The 12,609-nt window shown below is 37.3% G+C and overlaps 2 protein-coding genes across 2 annotated transcripts; one reads left to right on the top strand and one right to left on the bottom strand.

Annotated features, from left to right (window-relative positions):
* Positions 1-1,964: 1,964 nt before the first annotated feature.
* Positions 1,965-3,032, bottom strand: LOC111876849 (uncharacterized). Its single transcript, XM_023873416.1, has one exon. It carries the CDS (start codon positions 3,030-3,032, stop codon positions 1,965-1,967), a length of 1,068 nt encoding a protein of 355 aa, XP_023729184.1.
* Positions 3,033-5,458: 2,426 nt separating this feature from the next.
* On the top strand, positions 5,459-8,379 carry LOC111876845 (protein C2-DOMAIN ABA-RELATED 4). Its single transcript, XM_023873413.3, has 3 exons — positions 5,459-5,758; positions 6,050-6,142; positions 7,909-8,379. Exons 1-3 carry the CDS (start codon positions 5,648-5,650, stop codon positions 8,197-8,199), a joined length of 495 nt encoding a protein of 164 aa, XP_023729181.1. The 5' UTR covers positions 5,459-5,647; the 3' UTR covers positions 8,200-8,379.
* The last annotated feature ends 4,230 nt before the right edge of the window (positions 8,380-12,609 follow it).

The raw sequence follows: 12,609 nt of genomic DNA, 5'->3' as shown, positions 1-12,609 counted from the left end.
TCTTGATAAATTAACCATAATGGGGAGTTTACCGTGACAGATACGCCATGCAAGGATGCTTAATTTGCCTGGGGTCAGCGGGTTCCAGGACCAAATACCATCGCTGTCTGGAAGATAGAGATTGTCAATATGGCATCTTAGAGACCTAACCAAAAAAACACCAGAAGGTTCAAGCGACCACGACCATTTGTGAGCCCCATTGGGATTTAGAGACCGGTGGAAATGATTTGAAAATGATACACCATCCTTTTCTAAAAATTTTGAAATATTTGCAATGGTGCCCCAGCAGCCACTTTTCCTCTTCGCAACAGAGGGCCTGTCGAAACCCCCATCAACTCCATAAATAGATTTTATCGCCTCTTCCCACATACTATATGGATAGTTCTTGAATCTCCACCACCATTTACCCAACAGAGCTAAATTTTGAGCCTTTAAACTGCCAAGACCAAGCGCACCTCTATCTTTATCAGCCAAGATTTTGTCCCAAGAAATCCAAGCCATTTTCTTGGAGGTTTCGTCCCCTCCCCAAAAAAAACGCATCCTAATCTTTTCAAGAGTTTTTATAACTTTAACCAGGGCTTTATAAATAAAGAAATAAAAGGTGCTAAGACTACTCAACACAGCTTTACATAGTGTTAAGCGCCCACCAAAAGATAGATTGTTGGCCTTCCATTTTGATAATCTTGCTTGAAATTTCTCGATTATAGGGTTCCAATACGTAACCCTTGCCATAGAACCACCAACCGACAGACCAAGATATATGAAGGGAAAAGATGCAATGGAGCAATTACTATAACAGGCCAATAATTCTAATTCACAATTTGGGACACCAATGCCAAATATCTTACTTTTGGACATATTTACCTTAAGGCCTGAGGATAGCTCAAAACATCTGAGGATTCTGATCAGGTTTTTAGCATTTTCAATTGACCAAGAACCCAAAAATATAACATCATCAGCATATTGAAGATGAGAAATGGATGGACCTTGTCGGGGCAGTTGGATACCGGAAAAGGCTCCGGATTGTTTTGTCATCTCCAAGGCGATGTTCAACCCTTCAGCAGCGATGATAAAAAGGAATGGTGAGAGTGGGTCACCTTGACTAATACCACGCTCCATACCAAATTCCGAGGTAGCCGACCCATTTATTAGGACCGAAATTCTAGCAGAAGATAGGCAACCATGGATCCATGACCGCCATTTACCCCCAATTCCATCTGCTGCATAATCGAATCAAGATATTCCCAGCTGAGGCAGTCGCAAGCTTTCTCGAAGTTGACTTTAAATGCAAAAGCTAACTTCTTATTCTTTTTTAACCAAGTGATAACTTCATTTAGGATTAGAGGACCATCCAGGATGTATCTTCTCTTGATAAAAGACGTCTGCACTGGGCTAACCACCAAATGAATCACCTTCTTACGTCTCTCCGCAAGGATCTTTGAAATGGTTTTATATAAACACCCAATTAAACTAATGGGCCTGAAATCACTGATCGATATGGGGTCCTGTAATTTTGGTATGAGAGTGATGAAGGAAGCATTACAACCCTTATCGATGACTCCCGTGGCTTCAAAATGTTTTACTGCGAAGTAAAAGTCGTTACCAATCACATCCCAATGCTTTTTTAACAAAGCAAAAGAGAATCCGTCCGGTCCAGGAGCTTTATCCGACCCACATGCCCAGATTGCTGCTTTAATTTCATCTAAAGAGAAAGGGGCCTCAAGAAAGACAGCCATGTTTTGAGGCAATTTTTTGAATAAAGAACTGATAAATCTCGGCCTATCGCGGATCGGCTCGGCAAAGCGCCCCGAAAAATGATTAACTGCAATTTGCTTGATCGAGATCGGGTCATTGATCCAGAAACCATTCTCCTTAAGAGCATTTATTCTTTGAGACTTCTGGCGGTTGTTTATAATACCGTGAAAAAATTTGTTGTTCTCATCACCTTCTAACGCCCAACGGAATCAGGATTTTTGTCTAAGATCCTCCATGCGACTAGACTCAACCTCCAAGATTTTTTGGTATGTATACTGCCTATTCTTCAATAGATCCTCATGCATAGGACCAGATTCAGCAAGAAGGTCAATGGCGTTGATTGTATTTGTGAGCTCATCCGGTTCCTTTTTATTTGCTTCAATGACCTCTTTCCTCCATGCTTTTATATGCTCCTTCAAATTCTTTAGTTTATGAACAACCACAGAAAGTGGGGAGACAATTTTATTCAAGCCAAAGTTTAAACCAAGGGACCATCCATTCACTATAATCATCTCCAGATTTTGGTCTTTTAGCCACGAGTTAAAGAACCGGAAAGGATAGGGACCAAAATCAAGCTGATTTGAGGATATGATTATTGCACAGTGATCTGAATGAACACGAGGTAGGGTGGTGACATTTAGATGCGGCCAGGAGTCAAGTACATTTGGAGAAACAAGATACCTATCAAGCTTGCTGTGTTTATCCTCCTTAGAGTTCATGTATGTAAAACGGCGACCACCCATTTTTATTTCCAGCAACCCATCTAAAAAAATAAACTTATTGAAGTAATAAGCACCTTGTGGGCAGAAAATAGAACCCAGCCTCTCTTCAGGAAAACGGACAGCATTGAAGTCTCCAAAGACAGTCCAACAAACATTTGAATCCGAATTAATAAGATCAAAGAGCTTGTTCCACAGTAACTTTTTTTCATTAAGATCCTGGGGAGCATAGACATTTACAAAACAGACAGTCTTCTTGGATTTAAGCCACACCCCTTTTATACATAGGAAGCCAACTCCTTTAATTGATTCCACTGCACAAAATATAGAAGGATCCCAAAGGGAAACAATTCCACCAAAGAGACCCATAGGATCGACTACTTCACTTTGAAAATTCCCAGGACCCCAAATAAACTTATCGAGACCTCCTTTAACCTCATACGACTTCGTTTCCTGCAACCCGACAAAGACCGAATGATGTTGAATACGCGAATTTTTTATCCATTCCCTTTTAACCTCACCCCCAATTCCACGGATATTATTTGAAAAGATATTCATTGATCCACGATAATCACACCACGAGCCTTGATCAATTACCTCAGATGTTCTTCCCTGCCTCTAATCTGGAATCACACTTTTTCCCTAATATCAATTGTCTTAGCAACTTCCATAGATGTGGACTGCGAGGCTCCCGGATGGGTCTGAGACTTAGGGGAGGATTGCTGGAACGCCGATGACCTAACCTGAGAACCATCCATCCGGGGCGAGGGGGGTGCGAGAGGGGCGGAAAAGGAAGCGAGGGATTCGTTCTGGGGACCTGATTGTGGGGGCAATGGGGGTGACCTGATTTCCTCACCAGACTTCATTGATTTACTTGGGGAGTTAGAGTGAGATGGAGCACAGTTTAGATCAAGGACTTTATTGGGCCCCGTATTGGCCCGCTCTTTACTTGGGGAAGAATTAGCCCAACGCCTAGATTGATCCAAATGGGGATGAGCCTGGTTTGACTTTTGACTTATTTGGTTTCGTGACGGCGATTCGTTTTCACCCCAGGTTTTTGTCGCATTGGGAACACGAGGCGACTTCACAGGGATTGGAGGGGTGTTACTGACATGCGACTCTCTAGCTTCCGATCGGAAGCTTCTGACCGATTCCGCCGGAGATAGCTCCGACATTGAATATTCACCATCATCGGAATGCATAAGAGGGTCTCTGTTACCGTCATTCCACCAAGCCATATTCGGGGAATAGTCGTTGGATGCAAGAACTGGGCTGAGCTTAAGGGACTCAAATAAATCTTCCATAACATTGATGACGTAATTTACTCCGTCCACAAGGATTGCAATAGTGGTGCTAATGAGACCAGGATGCGTCGTTAGAATACCAACCCTACCAAAAGCCAGGTTAGGCGAATTTATGGCGCATTCTTCAGGGATAACCACAGTTCCCCAATTGCCTGCGATGATACTGAAAGCTTCTTCACACCACGCATGTTGGGGGACGCCCTGGATGATTACAGAAGCCACCCTTTCCTTGTGATTATCATCAACCCGCCACTGTTTGAGACTTTTAAACCATGGCTGCCAAATTTCCTCACCATTCCTTAGGAAATTGTCTTTATCATTTACATTAGCAAACTCAAGGAGCATTTTTAATCCCCCCAGGTATCGCATGCAAATCGATTGGCATCCCTCGACTTCTTGAAAAGCTTTCACGTTCATGAGGGCTTGGAAGTTTTCGACCTCTCCTACCAGTAGTGTATTCTGCATGTATTCTTTTACCTCCGTAGAGGATAATAGCTTAACGATTTTCATACCTGGTTCCTCAACAACTGCCTTACTTCTCGCCTCATCCACTTTTGCGTTTTCCGTTTCCCTGGCAGCTTCCACAGGGTGATTTATCCCTTTAACCGCATCAACAAAAGATTTGTTTCCCCTCAAGTACGACGTTTGGGGCGTTCCAGGCCTGTTTTGCCAACCTTGCGATTTGCTTCTATAGGTAAACTCCTTCCTGCCAAATTTTGCCACGTTTACATCAACCTTCTGAGCTCCAATATAGATCCCATTTAGCCTCATTTCAAATGAGAGAACATCTGGGATTCGAATGAACCTGACAAAACCAAACATCTTCTTGTGATGATTCAACTTCTTGGCAACGTAGACGTCAACAACGGCTCCATATCTCCTAAAAGTCTTCCACAACGCTGCTTCAGACCAGTCTGGAGGGAAGTTTTGAAAATAGAAAGTGACAGCCTTCCCGTTGATATCGAAATCTCTCCCATATTTTTTCCGACGAACATGCTGCCATTCTCCGGGATTTTCTCTCTCCATTTTTCTCTCCGACTGTGAAAGGAGTATTTTAATTTCATTAATATTGAACTCGTTTACTTGAGAACCGTTTTTAGCAAAAGCGTTTTTGCAATCGGATAAATAGTTTCATAACCTTTTTAAAACAAATTGTTAAAGTTACGAGTTAGTTGTCAATCGGATAAATGGTTTCATAACCTTTTAGTTTAACGATAAAGTAAGGTATATTATTTTTAAACTTTTGATTAACATCAAATTAGTTTAACATAAAAAATATATTACTTTACAAGGTTAAATATTGTAAATTAATATTATAACAGAACAAAACATCAAAAAAGCAACATTGTATACGAAAAAAACATCAAAAAATTAAATAAAACTAAACACAAATAATACGATTATGATCAAAATAATATTATTATGATTAATAATTTAAGTAATTAACATAAAAAACATGACAAGCAAATAATAGTTATATTACTTAATTTATTTTTCTAAAGAAAAAAGAAAACAAAAAAAGATTATTTAAATTAAATTAAAAAAAAAAAAAACATAATCATTAGCAATTCGATGTTTGATGGGACTAGAGGGTTTTCATAAGAATTTTGGTATTTTCTTAAAAAAAAAAATTTGTTTTTTAAGAAACCCCTTAAAAAAAATGAAAGAAAGAAAAAGAAAAATCAACCCAAACACACGTACATGACCAGACCTTGTCTTCCACCCTTTTCTTCTTCATTCTCTACTTATATACCTCGTGAATATCCTAATCTCCCATTCAAAAGTTCTAGATCTCTCTTAATCATCCATAATCACTTTTCACTTTAAGATTGTAGCAGTTTATCTATCTCTACACAAATAAAGTTCTTGATGGAGCACTTTCAAGGTTTGCTTCGAGTTCATGTTCACAAAGGCGTAAATCTTGCTGTTCGTGATGTCCGTACCAGTGATCCTTATGTTGTTATTCAAATGGGCAAACATGTACTCCTTTCTCTCCGATCTTTATATTATTTTACGTTTTGCGCTCTTATATCCATGATTCGTAGATGATATGATGTTGGAACGCCTAAAAAACTAAACAAATTAAGATCTTTTTCGTTTTTTTTTCGAGCTGAGATAATGTTGATTCTGCTAGAACTTAGAGTAAAATCGATCACTGTCAACTACTCTAACTGATCCGGTTATCACGGCGTCATTTCATGAATCTATGAGTTACTGGAAAACTGTGTTGTTTAGAAATTAATTAACTGGTTTTTGCTTTTTATGATTCAGAAATTGAAAACTCGAGTGGTGAAGAAGAACATCAATCCTGTGTGGGATGAAGCGTTGACTCTATCGGTTTCTGAGCCTCTACCGGTCAAACTTGTGAGTTCTTACTTTTCGTGATTTTGATACGTATGCTTGTACTCCATGCTGTTTTAGTTGTACATTGGTTGGAAACTAGGGTTTCATTTTATGCATGTAGGAATTAGTCAAAATTAGTCGGGATTTGTTCAAAGTATTAGGTTTTACATAAATAATGGGAAATGATTCTTTTATTTAATAAATTAGTTAATCCATATATAAAGTATATATGTTTTACAATTTAGGGATTTTCTAATGAGAGCTCATCTGTACACAACAATTTTTTTCGATACATAATAATTGGTGCTTTAAAATGTTGTATTGTATAACCATATAATACATGAATTGTTGTGTATGACAAAAAACTGTTGTGCACGAATCACTTCCTTTTTCTAATATGCGTATAAGGGTACATATAAAAAATATTCATTGAAATATTAATTTTGAATAATATTACCATAATTAAATATGATAAACATTAATTATGTATAATATTATCAGAATTAAATGTAAAATACATTAATTATAAAAAATATTATTTATAATTAATGTTTATCATATTTAATTACGGTAATATTTTTTTATAATTATTACTTCAATTAATGTTTCTTATATATGTCCTTAGGCACATATTAGAAAATCTCATCCATTTATATTATAACTAAGTGTAAATATAATCTATGTAGATAAATTAATATTTTAAGTAGAAAAATCTAACTCCCATAATAATCTGATATGATTTGTGGTTTTTAAAAGGTTTTATCACATATCTCTTTTAAATAAAAAATATAATGAAACCATTGTTTATGATTCAAATTATGGTGGTGCCCAACATGTCTATAGAATAATAGAATCTTGACAAAGTAAACTCATGTATCTTGTCTTATAATTATTTTATATTATTTTTATTTTTAAATAAATAATACTGTAGAAAAGTATTTCGGGTAGGTTGGAATATTTTTTCTCATGTTTTGACTTATTTTATAGTCTACGCCAAATTTGCCACTGACCACCAATTAAAATAGGAAAATACATATTTAATTTGACGTAATCATTTGATTAAATACTAGAAATTTTTGATTTAATAAAAATATAAAATTATATTAATATTATTTAAGAAATTATTTTATCTAAATAAAGTTTCTAGTGCAATGGTATTATGTATTGTCTCTTATCCTTCGCACCTCAAGGTGCAAATATCATCTTAAACATAAATGAATTTAAAAGTGATTTAGAAGAAATTAAATTTGATGTTAAAATATTAAAAATGATAAAGCTTCAAAGATGTACATAATAATTATAGTTATGGATAAATCAATTTTTTTAAAGTAAATATATCTCCTAATACCTTTATAGAGGTGCTAAATTTCTTCCCATGTAACAACATTCTCTATATAGTTTAAAAAATGGAAGGTGATTGTTCAACTTAATTTTCTAATTCACCCACATAAAATAAAAAATATATATTTGATATATAATAATTATGATAATATTTTATTTTATATAAATAAATCAGTTTTTTTTAACTAAATTACATGATGTGATGATGTGACCCATCGACAAATAATATTGCGCATGTTAGAAACGAATGGTCTTTTGTTTTTTTCTTTTTTGTTTTCACTTGGTCATGATTTTATTCCGTCACATTAAAGTATACCATGAGTATCACATGTTAGACATGTGACTAGTTGTATATCGCTTAAGAGAAATTAAATATTGTTATATACATTTCTCCTGAAGTTTTATAAAACTTTCAAAACTCACCCTTATGGTTTAAAAAAATACAGGAAGTGTACGACAGAGATACGTTTAGTCTCGATGACAAAATGGGGGATGCAGTGTTCAACATTCAGCCATTCTTAGAATCTGTCAAAATGCATTTGGACGATCTTCCAAACGGCACGATCATCACAACTGTTAAACCGTCAAAGGCCAACAGTCTGGCTAAAGAAAGTCAGATCATATGGGCCGATGGAAAAGTTATTCAAAAGATGATTCTTAGACTTCAAAATGTGGAATGCGGTGAGGTTGAGATTCAGCTGTCGTGGATTGATATTTCGGGCTCTAGAGGGGTGTAGTTAATTAGTTTGTGGTAGTTCTTGTTGTGTGTTTGTATAATTGTATTATATAGATTCATGAAAGATCTATTAGTTTGTGTTAGCTTATATTTTTATTTGATGTATTTGGTTTTTAATATTGTTAGTGGTGTTGTGATGTTATGTATGTAGAATTAAATGAAAATATAAGTTTCTAAGCAATTGATAATATTGATAGAGAAACATAAAAACCATGTCTTTCACTTTTTTAAAATTATTTATACAATTATTTATAGTTATAATATCGAATTTGATGAATATATATTTAAGCAAAATTATCTTCTCATCAACTTCTTCAAGAAAATCTTGACTATAAATAACTTGTGTCACTTTCTTTGTTACATGTTATCTCAATGAGTTAACTAGTTATGTTTTATAATAATAATAATAATAATAATAATAATAATAATAATAATAATGTATCTTTATTCCAAATCTTTTGTCCTTAGGCATCTTCTGCTAAATCCACTACTAGTCCTTGGCGATGGAGAACATCTCAAATATCAAAACGGTTACCCAACCAACTCCACGACTCACTTGCACTTAGACGAACTTCTCATGCGAACATGCAACTAACCTCGCTTCAAAGATGTGAACTTGAAAACTACTGATCTTACACCAACGATTACACTCATTCCTTATTGCCTTGAAACCATAAAGAACCTTTAAATATCCTGCAATTAAACTCGACATGCCCACCTTGTGGATTCCTTGAATTTTTGTTTATACCACTAATGATCGAGCCGACTGCTGGTCTCCTAAGCGGGATACTCAATCCTCTTCTAGAAACGACCCATGGTATGTAAAATGGCATAAGAAGATTCTTAAGACCATCATGAAGAAAACTCAATTTCTATATGGAGAGTTATATACGCCACATATAGCGTCTCGCACACAATCAAAAAACCATAAACACATTTGATAAGAGCATGAAGGATGGAATACAACTCATACCCGTTACGTCAACTGGTGGAACTCGGATCCCCCTCGGCTTGTAATTTCAATGATCGACTCCTCACCCTAGGATCGTCCACAATGCCCTCGCGACCATCAGTACTCCTCAGAGTGGCTGGAGCAGGTGCTCTCACTGCTCCTCTTATCAACTCCGAATAGTAGGCTTTCTTGTAGCCCACTTGGTTGCAGTGAAAACATATCGAAACCGATTCTCGGGGGCAATACCTACCGAAATGACCCATCTGTTCCCAACTGAAACATCCCCTCACTTTCTCCCGACAGCCTCCCACATGGGTCCTCCCACATTCGGCACAACAGCCCCGGCCTTGCTGGCCTCCCAACCGTGAATCCTAAGTCATGGGCCTCTTTTCCTGGCCCACTGTTGTCTAAAACTGCCCTGTCTTTCTCGCCCCGATGTGCCCCAAATCAATCTTCCACTCACGGGATCCTTCAATCGCATCATTCAGGGTCTTTCACCCTGACATGCTCACAAAGTCCCTTGCTAATGGGTGCACTATGACAGCTGGCACAGCCTCCACCATAAACCGGGTCACAAACTCCTCTCAATACATAGCCTCCAACTCAGTAGGCATAATAGATTGTGCAATCAATTCCCAACAAATCCTTGCCGCACGATGCAAGAGATCCAAGAAAAACCAAACCTTGGCTTTTATGGTTAGGGATTAGTGCGGAAGACACATTCCATCTCCTCAATCAAACATGAACTTAGAAGCCTGGCAGTCCTCTCACAAATTAGCTCATCACCAGAGCATGAACCAAAAAAAAACTGAACCTTCTCCATGCATGCTCATCACCATTCTAAAAAGCAGTCATACACATGATCAAAACATACCCAAATATTCCTCATCCCACCAACTTCCTAGATTCTCCGTGACTCTCCTCGAGTCGAGTATGGATCCTATGCTTTCATTAGTACAAGCCCAATACTACCTTACACACATATCCATACTTTCCTCAAGAATCATCCCAAATCCTCCATGTCGCCTTCTCAAAATGATACTCCAAATACCCGCTAAGCAGTGCAACCAACCCACTAAAGCACTTCCTAGTCTTCCTAGGTTCTTGACCTCACCATGCCATCAATTGCCGAAGAACACTCACTAATGTCAACTAACCACCTCATGAATATAATCACATGCCACAAAACTTATATAATCCTTCGAGTAAAAGACTCGTCCCTAAAATAGTTGGACTTAGACAAGAGATACGCAATAGGTTCAAATTAATCAGTCTGAGATTATTTAAGCTTTGCAACATGTAACTTAACATATTGACTTAATATTTAATACACATATCTAAGAATTCCACAAAGCACAAAGCAAGAAGCATTCGAGCAATAACACTTCAAACCACAAGCCAAATAGAGGACATATCAAGCTCACTTACTAACAATAAAGATTTCGAATCTAAAACATCATTCAATTCCTCTTAGGCTACAAGGGATCACATGTCAGGCCTATCCCTGCAATCATCTGAAAATCCATACTAGCAAGCAATTCTAAAAGCTAAAGCAATCAGACATACAAAGGCATCTCTCCTAACATAGAATCATGATAAGATCCTTAGCCCTAATCTAGCATGCCATTCTCATATCATATAATATAACAAACATGTATGGGTATTTTGGGAATCGCTTACTTGAGCTCGGCTGATTACATGCACCACCCCTTTCTTTTATTATTAAATCCTTTAAAGATTTATTTTATGAAAAATCTTCCAAACCCTTAGTTTGAGTTCAGACACACCCGAGAGTACGCCCGGATCCCTCAAACCAAGGCTTTGATACCAACTTGTAACGTCCCAAAAATTATGAGGTAAAAATTTCATTTTTAGTTCAACCATAAACACCATTTAATCATTTCAATCATTTAAAAGTATAACATGGTAAACTAATTATCAGAGTACAAAATCTCAAAATTACATAATGCAGAAAATATGGGTGGATACGGTGTGATCAAGTTGGGCCCTTTCCTTCGAGCTGGAAGTACCTGAAACATAAACAAAAAACCGTAAGAAAAAAAGCTTAGTGAGCTCCCCCAAAATACCGCATACCACACATACATAACAGTCAGATTATAACTGGGTCTATTTCAACCCCCCCCCCCCTTTGGTATATTTCAACTGATACTTGGTGTATTTCACCCCCTTCGGTATCTTTCAACTGGTACTGGGTCTATTTCACTCCCTTCGGTATCTTTCAACCAGTACTGGGTCTAATTCACCCCCCCCCCCCCCCTTCGGTATCTTTCAACTGGTAACGGGTCTATTTCACCACCTTCAGTATCTTTCAACCGGTATCAGGTCCATTTCACCCCTACAGCTAGCATATAATCATAATAGTAAGAGTCACGGAGACAACAAGCACATAAAATCATAATGAGAAAGTGTCACAAAGGCAACTATCAACCTCTAAACGTAATTTGGTGGGCCAACATTGACGCCTTCGACCCACGAGTATAGTGAAGGAAACTCACCTCAGTTTGCTGACAATCCAACAAATGCTTAAGCAACTGGACTGTAGAATCCCCGCGTTAACCAATCAAATATAATCATGATCAATGATCATGTCATAACCATAACCGGGAATTAATTCACTAATCTCGACTCCTACGGTAAAAGACTATTTTACCCTTCCCCTCAACTGGCTCAAAGACCAAGGCCCAAACTCAATGGTACTAAAAGCCTAATAATGAACCAGTTCCTAAAGGACACTTGATGTCCAATATGGGCCCAAATCCATGGAGACCCAAAACCTCACAATGGCCCAAATTCAGAAAGGCTAGTGCTTTGACAAATCCCAAAACCCTAATAGTCTAAATACAGACCAAACCACAAAACTCAACAAAAGTCAAACGACTGAGAACACCCAACATACTCAATCTACACCAAGCGTACGCCTGCTTTGGCCAGTACGTGCGACATACAAGCTGGGTACGCACAATATACTCCACAACATCCCAATCTCGCCATTAAGTGCTTAAATGGTTAAGCCACTAAGTCCACTACTCAGATCTGATCCTATATAATGTCTTAACGCATAAAGTTGGCATCTTTACTCCTTTACATGTGTTAATGGGAGCTAACACTTGTTTTTATCCATCTATATCCATAATATGAACATCAACTCTTACAAGGTTCATCCAAACTCATCAAGATGACATTTTTATGCACTAACAACTTCAGAAATGCTAAGATCCAACATTCTAAGCTCTTAGAGTAGCCTATATTCACAAGGATGACTCAAGGTACTACAATATGCCGAAAAGAAGCCCTAGACTAGATCTAAGAGCTCCAACCCAATCAATGCTTGAACACCAAACTCATTCTTCTTCAAAGTGAGAAAAAACACCAAAAGTTAACCACTGAAGCTTAGGAACACTTAAGAACAAGCCAGAGTTTCGTATTTAGGGTGAAGAT

The sequence above is a fragment of the Lactuca sativa genome, chromosome 4 (assembly GCF_002870075.4).
Source record: "Lactuca sativa cultivar Salinas chromosome 4, Lsat_Salinas_v11, whole genome shotgun sequence".
In the NCBI taxonomy this organism is placed as follows: domain Eukaryota; kingdom Viridiplantae; phylum Streptophyta; class Magnoliopsida; order Asterales; family Asteraceae; genus Lactuca; species Lactuca sativa.
The sequence above is the reverse complement of the archived record's forward strand: the minus strand, read 5'-3'. Positions and strand labels throughout refer to the sequence as shown.

Coding starts and splice junctions, on each gene's coding strand:
- LOC111876849 (XM_023873416.1), bottom strand. CDS start 3,032: ATGAATATCTTTTCAAATAATATCCGTGGAATTGGGGGTGAGGTTAAA.
- LOC111876845 (XM_023873413.3), top strand. CDS start 5,648: ATGGAGCACTTTCAAGGTTTGCTTCGAGTTCATGTTCACAAAGGCGTA. Junction 5,759..6,049: donor TTATTCAAATGGGCAAACAT/GTACTCCTTTCT, acceptor TTTATGATTCAG/AAATTGAAAACTCGAGTGGT. Junction 6,143..7,908: donor AGCCTCTACCGGTCAAACTT/GTGAGTTCTTAC, acceptor AAAAAAATACAG/GAAGTGTACGACAGAGATAC.